This window comes from Myxine glutinosa, chromosome 7 (genome assembly GCF_964187855.1).
Source record: "Myxine glutinosa chromosome 7, kmMyxGlut1.1, whole genome shotgun sequence".
NCBI lineage: Eukaryota > Metazoa > Chordata > Myxini > Myxiniformes > Myxinidae > Myxine > Myxine glutinosa.
Window position 1 is genome coordinate 62,857,357 of NC_136267.1, and position 14,474 is coordinate 62,871,830.

Below are 14,474 nucleotides of genomic sequence, written 5' to 3' on the forward strand. Positions count from 1 at the left end.
ACCTGCCCTGAGATAGGCTGTGATACACATTGAACACGCCTTTGTTCCAAGCTGTCCAGGGTGGTGACTGAGGTGGAAAATGTTAATGCAACAGTTTGCTGGCCATTCATTTGTCCTGAGAGTCCATCGATTAAAAATGGCTCAGTCAGCCCAACCTGCTGTCCTTCACTAAGTTTTAAACCAGCCTCCACCCTATGCTGAGGTTCAACTGTGTGACCCTGCATGGTTGTAGGACTGCAATTAATCTGCAATGCCGTGGGTGGTGGAAGTTGCTGTGAGTTGGTGAGAGGTACCCGTTGCTCTTGCACAGAGCCTAACTGGATAGTTGCAAGTGCAGTCGGATTAGATCCCTCGGTTTGGACTACTTCATTCTGCATCAACTGATGCTGATAACGTTGCTGCTGAAACTGGTGATGCTGTACTTGATGTTGCTGCTGTGGTGTCATTGTAGGGTTTGCAGTCATTTGGTGCTGTGTGTGTAAAGTAGTTTGCATACCAGTTTGCATACCAGGAGGTAAATGCATACCAGTTTGCTGGGGCTTGAGCTGAGCCTCAGGGGGACAAATAGGATGAACACGTGACAAGGTCATTGGTTGATACTGCGGCTGTTCACCAACGGTTAGCTTTGGCAACATGCATGGTTGTGCAGCACCATTCTGCAACCTCTGCTGCTGCTTAAGTACTGCCTCCATCGATGCTTGCTGAACCACAGAGGCAACACGAGTGCATGGTTGCTCGGAAGCAGAAACCATAGCCCAAGGCGCTACCGCCATGTGGCCCGGTGTCTGTTCCTGTGCCACTGGCCGCAATGCAGAAATTCCACAATGGGGTAGCTCCTTCCTTCCTATTGCCAGTGGGTTTCTGTGGGATGCTGTTTGTCCTGAACCAAATTCCTTTTCTCGTTGCGATAGGTGCCACTGCTTGTTGCGAAACTCCTCCATGAGTTCTGCATGCTCCTTTTGTTGCTTTTTAACCTAGACAGATGGAGGGCCATAAAAATAAACACAAATGAAGATTTAGTAAAACTATGCAGTGAACGGTTGCCTTGATAGTTGTGGTTAATCGAGAGTGGGTGAAGGGATATACAAGCGGTGGAAAAAAATCACTTCAGGTTCGAACCTGCTGCAGCTGTTTCTGCACATGACCCTGCTGTTCAGTCACTTGCTTCAGATGTTCGGCATCAGCAGAAACCAACTCCCGGCCAGCTTTCCTGGCTGTACGCTGTTTAGCCGAAAGGGCTTTCCTCGCTTTGCGGTGAGCAGCAATCTGTTCCTCAAGGAGTCGTTGCTGCATAGCAAGTAGGCCCTGTGTGTCAAGCAACCACTCCTCATGCTGCTTTCTCTGCTTCTCATCTGCATTTTCACCACAGAATGAAAGAAGAAAGAAAGTAGGATCGTTGAAGGAAATGGACTTCACTGTAGATACAACAACAACAACAGGCATTTTACGGCCATTTTCACTGCAAGAGCGGGGGTTAGCCTTGCGGGCCCCATGACAATCTTCTCCATTTTGCCCTATTTTCTACATCTCCCCTTGTTAACCCTCTTGCCTGCATTTCTTCTTCCACCACCTTTAGCCAAGTCTTTCTCAGTCTTTCCTGTCCTCTACTTCCTTCTGCATTCATTTCCATCACTCTTCCCAACTAGTCAATTTCATCCTTCCTCAACACATGACCAAATCATATCAACCTGTTTCTCTTCACAGCATCCATCACACGCTCTATTCCCATCATCTTTCGCAATACATCATTTGTCTTCCTCTATCTCAACGATACTCCACACATCCACCGAACCATTTGCATTTCCACCCTTTCCAGCCTTCGTTGCTGCTCTACGTTCATTACCCATGTCTCGCTCCCATAAATCGTAACGCTTCTCACACATGCAGCATTGCAGCATACACCTTTCCCTTCAGCTTCAACGACACTCCCCTCCTCATCAGCACGCCACTCAGTTCCCGAAGCTTCTTCCATGCACATCTCACTCGAGCAACCGTTGCCGAGTCTGATCCACCTTCTCCATTCAGCATGTCTCCTAGGTAGCAAAATGTTTTCACACCTTCCAGCTTCACAGATGGTGCTGTGTGTGCAATAAGAGATCGCCAGATGTTCGTTCATCCCAGAACGGGAGCCTATAAAAGACCACCAACCTGCCATGGCTGTCTCCAAGATCCAACTCAACATTTCCTCCATCTGCAGCTCCCTTTGTGCACACCTTACACTTGAATGTAGCTGCCACACTGGTCAATGACCCTCTCAGGCCACTACATTTTTGATGAACCCACTCAGCGCACATTGTACATTGAATGGAGTTCACTCCGCCACCCTTCCTGCACACAGCACACGGCCACTTCACAGTTATTTCCACCTCACCACATGCTTTACCACTTGCCATCACCTTCGTCTTTCCGATATTCACCTTCAGACCTTTTGTCTCCATACATTCCTTCCACTTGTTCATCTTCTCCTTCAGTCCATCCATACTTTACGCAATCAACACCAGATCATCTGCATACAACAACTCCCACGGTAAACCCTCCTTTACATTCTGAGCCAGCACCTCCATCACAGCTACAAATAGTAGTGGACTTAGTACCGACCCCTGATGCACTCCCACCTTCACCTCAAACTCACCACTATTCCCGTCCTGTATCCTTACAGATGTGCGCGCTCTTTCGTACATTGCCATCACCACTCTGATCAACCATTCCTCCACTCCTAACTTCCTCAATACCCATGTCACTACTTTGCGTGGAACCCTATCGAATGCTTTCTCCAGATCAACAAACCCAAGAAACAACTTCTTCCTCTTCTCCATGTACTTCTCCTGCAACTGCCTTACAATAAAAAGCACATCTGTCATTCCTCTTCCTGGCATAAATCCAAACTGCATTTCATCAATCTTCACTTTCTTCCTTATCCTCCTCTTCAACACCCTTTCCAATACGTTCATTCCATGCTCCAATAACTTTATCGCTCGATACGAGCCACACTCCAGAGGGTCACCTTTCCCCTTGTATAGAGGAACGAGGGTACTCAGTTCCCAATCCACTGGAATACGGCCTTCTTTCACGACCAGATTACAGATATGTCATTCTCTTCACACCCCAACTTCCTGCTGCCTTCAACATATCTCCCACAACTCCCGTCGGCCCTCCCGCTTTTCCACTCTTCATTGCTTTTATCGCTTCCTCAAACATCCTTCTTTCTTCTCTCCAACTTCATCATCCCACCACCATGTTTCCGAGTGCCTCGTGGTCCTTTAGTCCATCCACATACCTCACCAACGGCTCCCAGCAGACTATCTTTCATTGACATGCAACGACTTTCAAGCTCAACCACATCATCCTCAACCATACTCAGCCTCGCTTTTAATGCCTCCCTCACTGTCACGTCTTTCAACCTCCACACCTTCATTCTCGGTTGGTACTTCACCCGCTGAGCTCTCCTCGCACCTTTCACCCTTATGTCGCAGACAACCAAGTGGTGCTGGGAAACAGACTCCTCCCCCGGGATCACCTTTGTGTCCCGGAGGTGCCCGCTATCTCGCCTACGCACCATGAGGTAATCAACGGTTGTCGTCGACCCACTTGACGTGTATGTAACGAGCTTATTATCCTCTTTCTGGAACTGAGTATTACAAATCAACAACCCAGCTTCATCAGCAAACTCCAAAATCCTTTAGCCTTATCCATTCCTCACACCATATCCGTAACCCCCATGAACTCCCTCAAAACCGTCCATACTCCTTCCCACATGTCCATTTAGGTCTCCTCCTACCACAACAACTTCCTCATCTTTCACGTTTTCCATCAGCTTCTCTATTGCAGACCAGAACTTGTCCTCTTCATCGCTCCCACCGACCTGCGGAGCATATCCCGAGATGACGTTCACCAAGAGCTTTCCAATCATCATTTTCACCATCATCAACCTTTCATTCACTCTAGTCACACTCACCACACTGTCTACAAACTCATCAGAAAACAGGACACCAACACCATTCATGCCTTCTGGGCACCCTTGCCACACTTGTATTTCTGTCCCTGCCTACCCTTCACCATTCTCACACCACTTCCCTTCCATCTAGTCTCCTGCACACAACATGTGTCCACTCTTCTTCTGACCAATACTTCCACCACTTCTCCTGATCTCCCTGTCATTGCTCCGACATTCCATGTCCCAAACCTCAGAAACCGATCTCCACGTTGGGCATCAGACGTTTCGTCGTCATAAATGGAGTGATTTCCACCCTTGCTTCGATCGGGTTCCCCACCTTGATTTTTGACGAGGGAGTGAGGTCCCCCACGGGGTACTTCGGGCTGTACCCTGCCCATACGTAATTGTACTTGTCATGGTTCCCTTTTTGAGGCACTGTCGATGAAATCTGTTATTTCTCAAGAAACAATATATTCCAAATGAAGCAAAATATACCTGCAGAAACTAACATATGACTTAACTTAAGGGTAGAGAAGTCATGTCCTTTGCTCTGAAACAATGAAAAAGGATTTTTTTTAAATTATAATTGTATGCAAGTACGAGAATAAACCTCACACAGGCCTCGATGAGCATTTACCCAATGTGCTGTGGCCCTTGGTTTGTTGGATTTGTTTCACAGCTTCTGCTGCATTTGCAACTTCCTCCTGGGCACAATAAGATGGAACAATCTAATACAGCACAAAGAGATTAAATTCTCAAGAGAAAAACATGGCAAAATTAAAGGCAAAGTTAAACCAAAACGGCACTCGGTAGAGCACCTACCTCCGCCAGGCTGAACAGTTTATGTTTTGTATCCCACTGATAAGCCGGATCTAAATCTGAACCTTCACCAAAACATAATCAATTTGTTCTTGTCAACTACCCAACTCCTTCACAAATTTCAGTCATAATCCGTCCGTAAATTTTCGAGATATTATCTCGAGACCCATCTCTCTATGGTGAAGAATCACTTTAAAATTACAGTATCTGGATCCAGATTCGAATCTTCACCAAAATATAATCAATTCTTCCTCGTCGTACACCCAACCTGTCCACCAGATTTCGTCCCAATCCACTCATAACGTTTTGAGATATCCTGCTCATAGACAAACAAACCGAGAGGGGTGAAAACACAATCTCTGTCCACCTTTGTTGGTGGAGGTAATTACTCCCGCCAGGGAGTAATGCATTCATTCGTGTCCGTGTGTGTGCGTGTGCGTTTGTGAACAGGATATCTGGAAAAGTTCTGAACGGATTTGGATGAAAGTTGGTGGGATGATTGCCCTTGGGATAAGGAAGAATTGATTAGTTTTTGGTGAAGCTCAGGATATTATTCCGGATCCAGGAATTTTTTGAAGGATTTTTTTATCATTGGAAGATGGGGCTCTTTTTTTTAACATTATCTTCTGTATATTCTATATTTAACATTGTGATATGAAAATAGTTTTCATATTTGTTGTAAATATAGTTTAACCCTATCGGACCCGCTGTCGACTTTAGTCGCCACGGCCATACTCAACCTTCTGGCCCATTGTCGACGAAAGTCGCCTAAACCAAAGGCCTTCTATAGAGATCGATACCTTTTTCCATTGTGCGGCTACAGGATCGAAATGAACGGGTCCGATAGGGTTAAACTCGTGGTTATGCGTTAGAGCGGTGTATTTTTTTTAGCAGCGTCGCCTTCAATGTTCATTTTATTTTTTTAATAAAGACATATTCTGCCATTTTAAAACCACCAAAGTGTGTATTGGGTTTCCCCGTTTCATAAAATGCATCGTTTGATACGTATAATGCTTTAAAACTGTTTTTTTTTTTTTTTTAACCTCAGAAGAAATATCAACATTTAGCTCAGCGAATGTCAATCGCGGTGTCAATATTTGATGAACTTATAAAGACTTAGTTCCAGATTTGTCAATGGCTGAGGTATATTAACAAACGAATAAAACAGATTTGGCAAAATTCCAACTTTTTAAAAAAAAGATCGCATATTCACCTAGGGTTGTGAAAGGCTGAAGAAGAAGAAACCTCGCATGGGCTTCCCAGACCAAATAAATAATTCTGGTTCTGGCTCTGTGATTTTCAGGTTTACTAGTACCCGACTGCAAAGCCGCAATGAGCCGGCGAAGCCAAAGCCTCTTGCCACTATTTTACCCATCACGATGGCATCAGTAGGTTAGGTAGTTGATAGTAGGTCGGTGTAGGTACCGTACCTGGTAAGACTTGGTAAAAGAGAAGAGCAGACAGTACTCCCCAATACCTACATACAATAAATGTCACAAGAAGCTTAAGGAAGTAACTATACGATGTGCTAGCTTAAGGCCTATTTTAAGAAATTTTAACTGGGCTTAACATACGTTTTCACAGTATGTGTGTAGTCTTTTAACTTCAGTCGCTGTCAGGACTGGTTCTCTCCGGGCACTGCCTCTTCCTCCACCAGAAGAAGTTAGCTTGCAGTAAGATCAGTGCCGACAGATCAGACAATAGCGCCGTTTCAACGGCAATGTGTGACTGTCGTTAATCAAATCGAGTTTTCTTTCTTTATGTAAACCGCTTATACCGTATTTCTGGCCGTGAAAAACTATCCCCTACGGCCGCGAGATTTCTAAAAAATAATTCTTTGTCAATTTTAGAATATTTGACGCCGTTTTCAGCGTCCGAAACGTGTAATAAGCTTTAAAAAAAATGTTTTTTCAAATGCTCGAATCTCATTGGTTCCGGTGTTTGGTGACGATTTTCGTTGAAGATAACGAGGTTGGTCTTAACGTATTTTAATTACAAATTAGAGGTGCATTAGATTGTGAATCAAAGAAAGACGGGTGAAACAAACTCCTATTGAACTTTTTCGCAATTGTTTTATGCAAACTTCCGCATCCGGTCGATGGCGGCCTCCATTGCGTGATTTGGTTTTAGAAATATTTTTTCAAATGCTCGAATCTCATTGGTTCCGGTGTTTGGTGATGCTTTTCGTTTAAGATAACCAGGCCTGTGCGGGCCGAGGTTGGTCTTAAAGTATTTTAATAATAAATTGGAGGTGCATAACATTGTGAATCAAACAAAGACGGGTGAAAGAAACTCCTATTGAACGTTTTTCAATTTGTTATGCATACTTCCGCATCCGCAAGATGGCGGCCTCCATTGAGCTTCGGAATTCTCAAGCCAAGGCATAATATGGTTTTCGACATAATACATACGCGTTTATTGACAACACCGGCTTCGCCGGCTATTACTCCCGCCAGGGAGTAATGCATTCAATCGTGTCCGTCCGTGTGTGTGTGTGTGTGTGTGTGTGTGTGTGTTCGTATGTTTGTGAACAAGATATCTGGAAAAGTTCTGAACAGATTTGGATGAAAGTTGGTGGGATGATTGCCCTTGGGATAAGGAAGGATTGATTAGTTTGTGGTGAAGCTCAGGATATTATTCCGGATCCAGGAATTTTCTTTGGAAATTTTTTTGGGAAAGATTTTTTCTGTTTTACTGTATTAAAGCTTTTATTCTTATTCTTAAATGATGTTTTTCTCCTCTAATTCCGAGATATATCAAAATAAATTCTCTGACAGTTAGGGCCTACTTTCTTTTTTATTTATTGTTTTGGGGAGAGGGGATGTTAAACAAAACGTATTATTGCAACTAAACCCACGGCGGGATTATGCGCTCTACTGAGTGGCGTTCTAGTTAGCAACTGTTGTTGCACTATAGTTAGCTAATTATTATCGTGCGACGTAGCCATTCCCCATTGTAGTTGTCACAGCGTTGGATTACTCGCTTGTATTCAGTGCAACAACGATTTTTAATGTGGCAATGCATCACCCATCTATCATTTCTACTGGGTCGCCCAGCAAGGGCCAAGAGCCAGTGTGCAGCGATGCTGTGCGTATACGTCACATAACACGTCATTGCTGAAAGAGTTGCACCAGATAGCTCACTCATGTAAGATGAACACAGAACATAATTATCGATTTGTTATCTGGCAAGTTTTTAATATGTCCTGTCTGCCTGCCATCCAACAGTACAGCAAACCAATCCAATCAATGGAACGATTATTGAACTATCATAATTGATTTGTTAAATGGCCAATCATGTATATCTGAAAAAAGCAATTAATTTTGTGTTATGGCCAAGCGACAGCGAGTGCTCAGGCAAAACCGCAGATAAACCTGAAATACTGGGTTTCATTTTAACGTGGTGAATACGATGATAAGTCAACTGTTGGTCGATAATGGTCGCCAGGTTTACTTTGCATTAAAAAAAATAGTAAACAGATGATACTTAAAAAGATGTATCAAACCTGAGGAAGCACTTTTACGGATGGGCAAGTCTCAGCCGGTGGGGATGGATGTGTGATGGCGGGAGGGAATCCAGGACTGGATAGCCGGGCAATCCAAGAAACACAGACAGATAAAAACGAAATAGTGACAACAAAGGTTTAAAAAGATCAATAAATAAACACTGAAGAGCAAATTAACGCTAAGCAGGCTATACAGTACAAGGCCATAAAATTTGACTCGATAAATTAGATTAACAACTTTTCTCAACTCCTCCAATAACTGACAAGACACAAGTGACTGACACTTGAACAACAAAAATGTGTATGATAATGCATACAATAGCCATGGATCAAATAAGTTAGCCATGGATCAAATACGTTAGCCATGGATCAAATAAGTTAGCCATGGATCAAAAAAGTTAGCCATGGATCAAATACGTTGGCCTGGCTAACTTATTTGATCCATGGCTATTTTGCAGCTGATTAATTTTTATTTTTTCCCGAATTTTTTTAACCCATCTGGAAAAGCTTCTTCTTTTTGAAACACTGAAAACTTTCCCACATGTTCGAATCGCACGAGCAAAAAATAATAATTGGCACCATTGTGCAAAGGCACTCACCGGTGCAAAGCGATGCTACTTTGTGCCACCACCTTCTTTATACCTTTTAGTGCGATCATCTTGGCCCTGGCTATTGGGTCGGATATGTCACCGGGTGTTAGCTTGTCAAAATCTGAAACATACGGTTTGGTTACAGAGTTTTTGTGTTGCCATTGATTAAAAAGGGACCTTGTAATTATTTTACAACAACCATTTAAATGTTTTATAAACAAAAAGAAAACTTTCACTGTTTTTTTCTTTTTTTTTTGTATACAAGGCTCATGTAAGAGCTAACATTAATGACAAAAAAAAAACAGACACATACGACATAATAAAGGGAGCGGGCCACAAGATGGGGAGAGAGCGGGAAGCACACAAGTACAACATTTGAGAGCAGGGACATCGGGAGATCTGTGGGAGGGAGAGGGCTTGGGGGCAGGGGGCATGCGAAGGGGGGTTGGGAGGGGGGAGAGGTAAAAAAAAACCACAGGGACATAGCTAGGACTTCCAGGAAAGAAGTCGGTATTTCAGAAAAGTGGATCTGGGGTGAATTAACCTGGGTAGAAAAGATCAAGGTTTTGGATGGGGGAAGATAAGAGATGGTGAACAGCTGTTTTAAAGACATGGAGGGAGGAGTGGGATTGAAGAGAGTGAGGGAGTTTGTTCCAAAGGCGGGAGAAAAGAGAAATAAAAGAGTGAAGGTGAGCAGAGAGTCTTGATTTTGGCAGTTCAACCATACGAGGGTTGCTGGCAGATATTGTGCGACCTGTAGGAGTATTTGGGAGACAGAGCACAGACAGGGCTGGGGGGCTAGGCCAGTGAGGAGTCGGTAGAAGACAGAAAGACCACCAACCTGCCTGCGGTGAGTGAGTAAAAGGCCCTTAGAGTTAGCTTCATCGCAGGAGATTCCAATGATTCTGAAAGCTTTGGTTTCAACAGCGTGAAGCCGAGCTAGGTGTGAGTCAGGAGCACCAGCCCAGAGGGTAGAGCAGTATTCCATTGAGCTGTGGATGAAAGTCTTGGATGTGGTGAGGAGCTCAGGTGTGCCAAGGAAGGACTTCGTACGACGGAGGATGCCCAGTCGGCGACTGGCTTTGGAGGCCAGCTTGGAAATGTGGTTTTCCCAGGAAAGATCATGGCAGATTGTGAGACCCAAGAGCTTGAGTGACCGAACTTCTTGGAGAGGATTGTTGAGAAAGTAGATGGGAGGGTTGTCCAGTCGGTCTTTTCGGAGAGACATAGTGAGAGTGTGAGATTTGTCAGGATTGAAAGACATGTTCCACTTGTTTGCCCAGTCTGTGATTTTGTCCAGGTCTGCAAAGATCGAGGAGGCTGCAGACTGCCGATCTGAGGGATAAGGTATGGAGCGGCAGAGTGGAGTCATCAGCAAAGAGATAGAGAGGATTTTCCAGAGTCGGAGAGATCATTGATGAAGACCAGAAAAAGCACAGGGCCTCGAACACTGCCTTGATGAACTCCAGCCTGAACAGGAAGGGGAGATGAGAGAAATCGTAAAAACTTCAACTTAAAACTTTAGAAAGTTTTAAATAGAAAAAAACAAACCAAAAAAAACTTAAAACTTAAAAACTTAAACGTGAAAAAGACGAAAACATGTACTATCATATAACTGCAAGGTCTGCATCATTTTTGTGCTCTTTTGCTCATGGTGGAGGCTCATACAATCATCACATGCAGAACAAGGATGTTGTGTAAGCAATACAAGAGATTACTGTACAATTCAATTTAGAGGTGTGTGTGTGTGTGTGTGTGTGTGTGTGTGTGTGTGTGTGTGTGTGTGTGTGTGTATTGTTTTACCTATGCTGGAAAAGCATTCTGCAGCCTGTCTTGCTTGCACAGCCGGCTGATCGCCATCCTCAGCACTGACAGGTGGCTGCTGTGCTGGGATTTTTTCCATGGGGCACGAATTATCTGGCAGAGAGATAGCCTGGTGGGTAGAAAGCTTGGGCCCACTGCTGGTAAGCAAGCCGACACCACCACCTCCACAAGTCTGCTCCACAGAGTTCCAGGTACTTTTACTGCCTTCTGCAACTGCAGTGACATTTGGCACGGGGTGTCGAGAAATGCTATGCATCCCAGAATCCCCCACATTTACGGTGCCTGGGAGAATGACAGAACCATCAATGGGCTTTTGGTAAGTGATTTGTCTCGGTATGCTCTCAGAAGACTCAGCAACTCTCTTTTCAGTTTTATTGGTTGCTGTTGAATCTATCCCTCCATGCCACATGAGGTTCTGTGCAGTTTGCCCCCCAAATGTCTCCCCACTGGCAGCACTGACTTTTGGTACTCCAATCTGATTACCAGGCAGCGAGATAAGTCCTGCTCTCTGGGACTCTGTCACAATAGCTCTTTCCACACGACCTTGCTCCTCAAGATTGTCCACAAGAGGAAGATCTCCAAAGACATCTTTCTTATCAGCCAAGTACTCGAGAATATTGAATTCCCCCGATCTGAGAAAATCATCCAGATGTGGATCTGCAGATTCCTCTAATCCATCCAGTGTGAGCTCTGCATCATTCTTTCCAACGACTGGTCCCAGGCCCAAACTGTCCAATTCTTCCTCCTCTTCCAAAGCTTTGTGAGCAGCAAGGGCAGCTTCAATTTCTATGCCTCCTGAAGGTAGTGGGTGGGTCACACCGCTCACTTGGCCGGATGCACAGACAGTTGATGTAGGTGTTACTTCTTGAGAATCCACTCCAGAATTAGGTAGTGGTGTAAAGTTGGATGATGATGAGCAGGCAGTATGAGCATCCACAGCTGGACTAGTCTGCAACTGTGTAGCAGCGCTTGTGATGGGAGGAGTGGGAAAAGGAGAGGTTAAAGGCCGTTGGAGTTTCGTCTGCTGCTGATGTTCAGGATGTGGCCGAGGTGCCCATGACTGCTCTGCATTGGAGTTCAAATCAACTGGCTGCCCTGGAAGCCGAAGAGGCAGCCTAGGTCTCAAGTCAGTGTTATGCCGAAGCTCGATGTAGTACTGGCCATGGTGCACAATCTGACCAGCAATACCATGGGGCTGGAATGGTGCGCCAGTGCGAACTGGTCTGACAGAACGCACGGCATTGATCAAGGTGGGTCTTTGTGTCGTGGAAAATGATCCAATAAGTTGTGGGGTCGACGACGGTGGGGTGTGGCGCACTGGGACTGTGGGATTGTCCGGTCGGTTGGGTTGGAATGCCAGATCCATGGGAAGCGAAACCCTGTTGGAGATTTAAAAATACATTTTTCATTTAAAAACATGTTCAACAGTTATTAAATTAAAAAATTGTATCAAAGTGTGATGTTGACAAATAAACCATGGAGTATGATTAAACTTAACAAGCAAATGGTCCTGTCTTTATTTTAATTTTAAAAAAGAAGCAAATTTTAAATTGCCAAGAAGCTTTGCTCAAAGTGTTTCTTGGTATAGACAGTTAAACGCAAGTCCTATTGACCCTGCTGAGATTGAAAACACACACACACACACACACACACACACACACACACACACACACACACACACACACACACACACACACACACACACACACACACACACACACACACACACACACACACACACACGCACGCACGCACGCACGCACACACACACCTCTCCCTTTCAGGCAAGACTAGTAATGTACAATAAAAATTCAAGCACAACCATGACAACTTTGAATTTATATTTTCATTTAATCTACCATTGTAAATGAACTGAGGCTAACATATACACCATACTGTGAGACACGACTGGAGTTACTACTGTAATTCTGACAAAATCTTGCCAATAAGCCAAAACAATTCCACTTCCTTAATCACCCTTAAGCAAGGATATCATGTCAGGTTCCAGCAAGATGACCTCAAGGTCGAGGCCATCCTGTCACCCCAATGTTCTGATGTATCGTACCAAATTTGGTCCATATCAGTCATGTAGGTTGTGAGGAAAATATGTTTTAGTGAATATGTGGGATTAAGGGAGGGAGCCCGTGGCCCTCTTTCCAGGGGAGATACGGCCATGAGGACCACAACAATTTAAGGTTAGGGCATGGTCATTCATGAAGCAAAAGCAGGATTTGGTTTCAACAGCATGAAGCAAAAGCAGGTGTACTGCTTATGTGACATACAATACATGGGATAATTCAATTTGCACTGCGCCACAAACTAACACCCAGGCCTAAGACTTGCCAATACAGTCATGGCTAAAAATATTGGCACCCTTGCACTTTTTTCAAATAATTCACCATTTCTTCCAGAAAATTGTTGAAATAAAAAAATATTTTGCTATCCACATGCACTACATGACCAAAAGTATGCGGACACCCGAACATCGAACATCTCATTACAAAATCATGGCCATTAATATGAAGTTGGTCCCCCCCCCTTTGCTGCTATAACAGCCTCCACTCTTCTGGGAAGGCTCTCCACTAGATGTTGGAACATTGCTGCGGGGATTTGCTTCCATTCAGCCACAAGAGCATTAGTGAGGTGGGGCACTGATGTTGGGTGATTAGGTCTGGCTCCAAGTCGACGTTCCAATTCATCCCAAAGGTGTTCCAAGGGGTTGAGGTCAGGGTTCTGTGCAGGCCAGTCAAGTTCTTCCACACCGATCTCGACAAACCATTTCTGTATGGACCTCGCTTTGTGCTTGCATTGCCATGCTGAAACAGGAAAAGGCCTTCCTCAAACTGTTGCCACAAAGTTGGAAGCACACAATCGTCTAGAATGTCATTGTATGCTGTAGCGTTAAGATTTCCCTTCACTGGAACTAAGGGGCGTAGCCCGGACCATGAAAAACATTCCCAGACCATCATTCCTCCTCCACCAAACTTTACAGATGGCACTATGCATTCAGGTAGGTAGCGTTCTCCTGGCATCCGCCAAACCCAGATTCGTCGGTCGGACTGCCAGATGGTGAAGCGTGATTCATCACTCCAGAGAATGCGTTTCCACTGTTCCAGAGTCCAATGGCGGCGAGCTTTACACCACTCCAGCCGACGCTTGGCATTGTGCATAGTGATCTTAGGCTTGTGTGCGGCTGTTCGGCCATGGAAACCCATTTCATTAAGCTCCCGACGAACAGTTGTTGTGTTGACGTTGCTTCGAGAGGTAGTTTGGAACTCGGTAGTGAGTGTTGCAACCGAGGAGAGACGATTTTTACGTGCTACGCGCTTCAGCACTTGGCGGTCCCGTTCTGTGAGCTTGTGTGGCCGACCATTTTGCGGCATCCTATGACTGTGCCACGTTGAAAGTCACCGAGGTCTTCAGTACGGCCCATTATACTGCCAATGTTTGTCTATGGAGATTGCATGGCTGTGTGCTTGATTATATATACCTGTCAGGAATGGGTGTGGCTGGAACAGCCGAATCCATTAATTAGGTGTCCGCATACTTTTGGTCATGTCGTGTATGTATTTCTTTGGTTTGCAGTGGAGCAAAAAAAATCTGAAAAAACACCACTAAATCTTAGCTTATACCACATAGTCAGGGCCCTTAGGGATATTTTGGTTCAAATTCTTCCAAAAGCATCAAATTTGGCGCAGATGTTGCCCATGCCATACTCTTTCGATTTTTGACGGGCGCCAAGGGCGGTATGATCCGGGGACCATACCGGTCCATCCCGCCATGTCACCTGACCTATGACGTC

The 14,474-nt window shown here is 44.8% G+C and overlaps 1 protein-coding gene across 3 annotated transcripts in view; it reads right to left on the reverse strand.

The window, feature by feature from the left end:
* The window catches only part of LOC137431293 (histone-lysine N-methyltransferase 2C), a 303,001-nt gene that overhangs the window by 95,677 nt on the left and 192,850 nt on the right, over positions 1-14,474 (reverse strand). For all 3 annotated transcript variants that reach the window (XM_078781817.1, XM_078781819.1, XM_078781818.1), the window contains exons 35-40: positions 10,652-12,051; positions 8,858-8,969; positions 8,259-8,334; positions 4,572-4,638; positions 1,120-1,352; positions 1-974 (exon numbers count right to left, since the gene is read on the reverse strand). The exon at positions 1-974 is cut by the window's left edge and continues 586 nt beyond it. In XM_078781817.1, coding sequence (XP_078637943.1) covers positions 1-974; positions 1,120-1,352; positions 4,572-4,638; positions 8,259-8,334; positions 8,858-8,969; positions 10,652-12,051 — 2,862 coding nt within the window. The remainder of the gene's footprint in view (positions 975-1,119; positions 1,353-4,571; positions 4,639-8,258; positions 8,335-8,857; positions 8,970-10,651; positions 12,052-14,474) is intronic.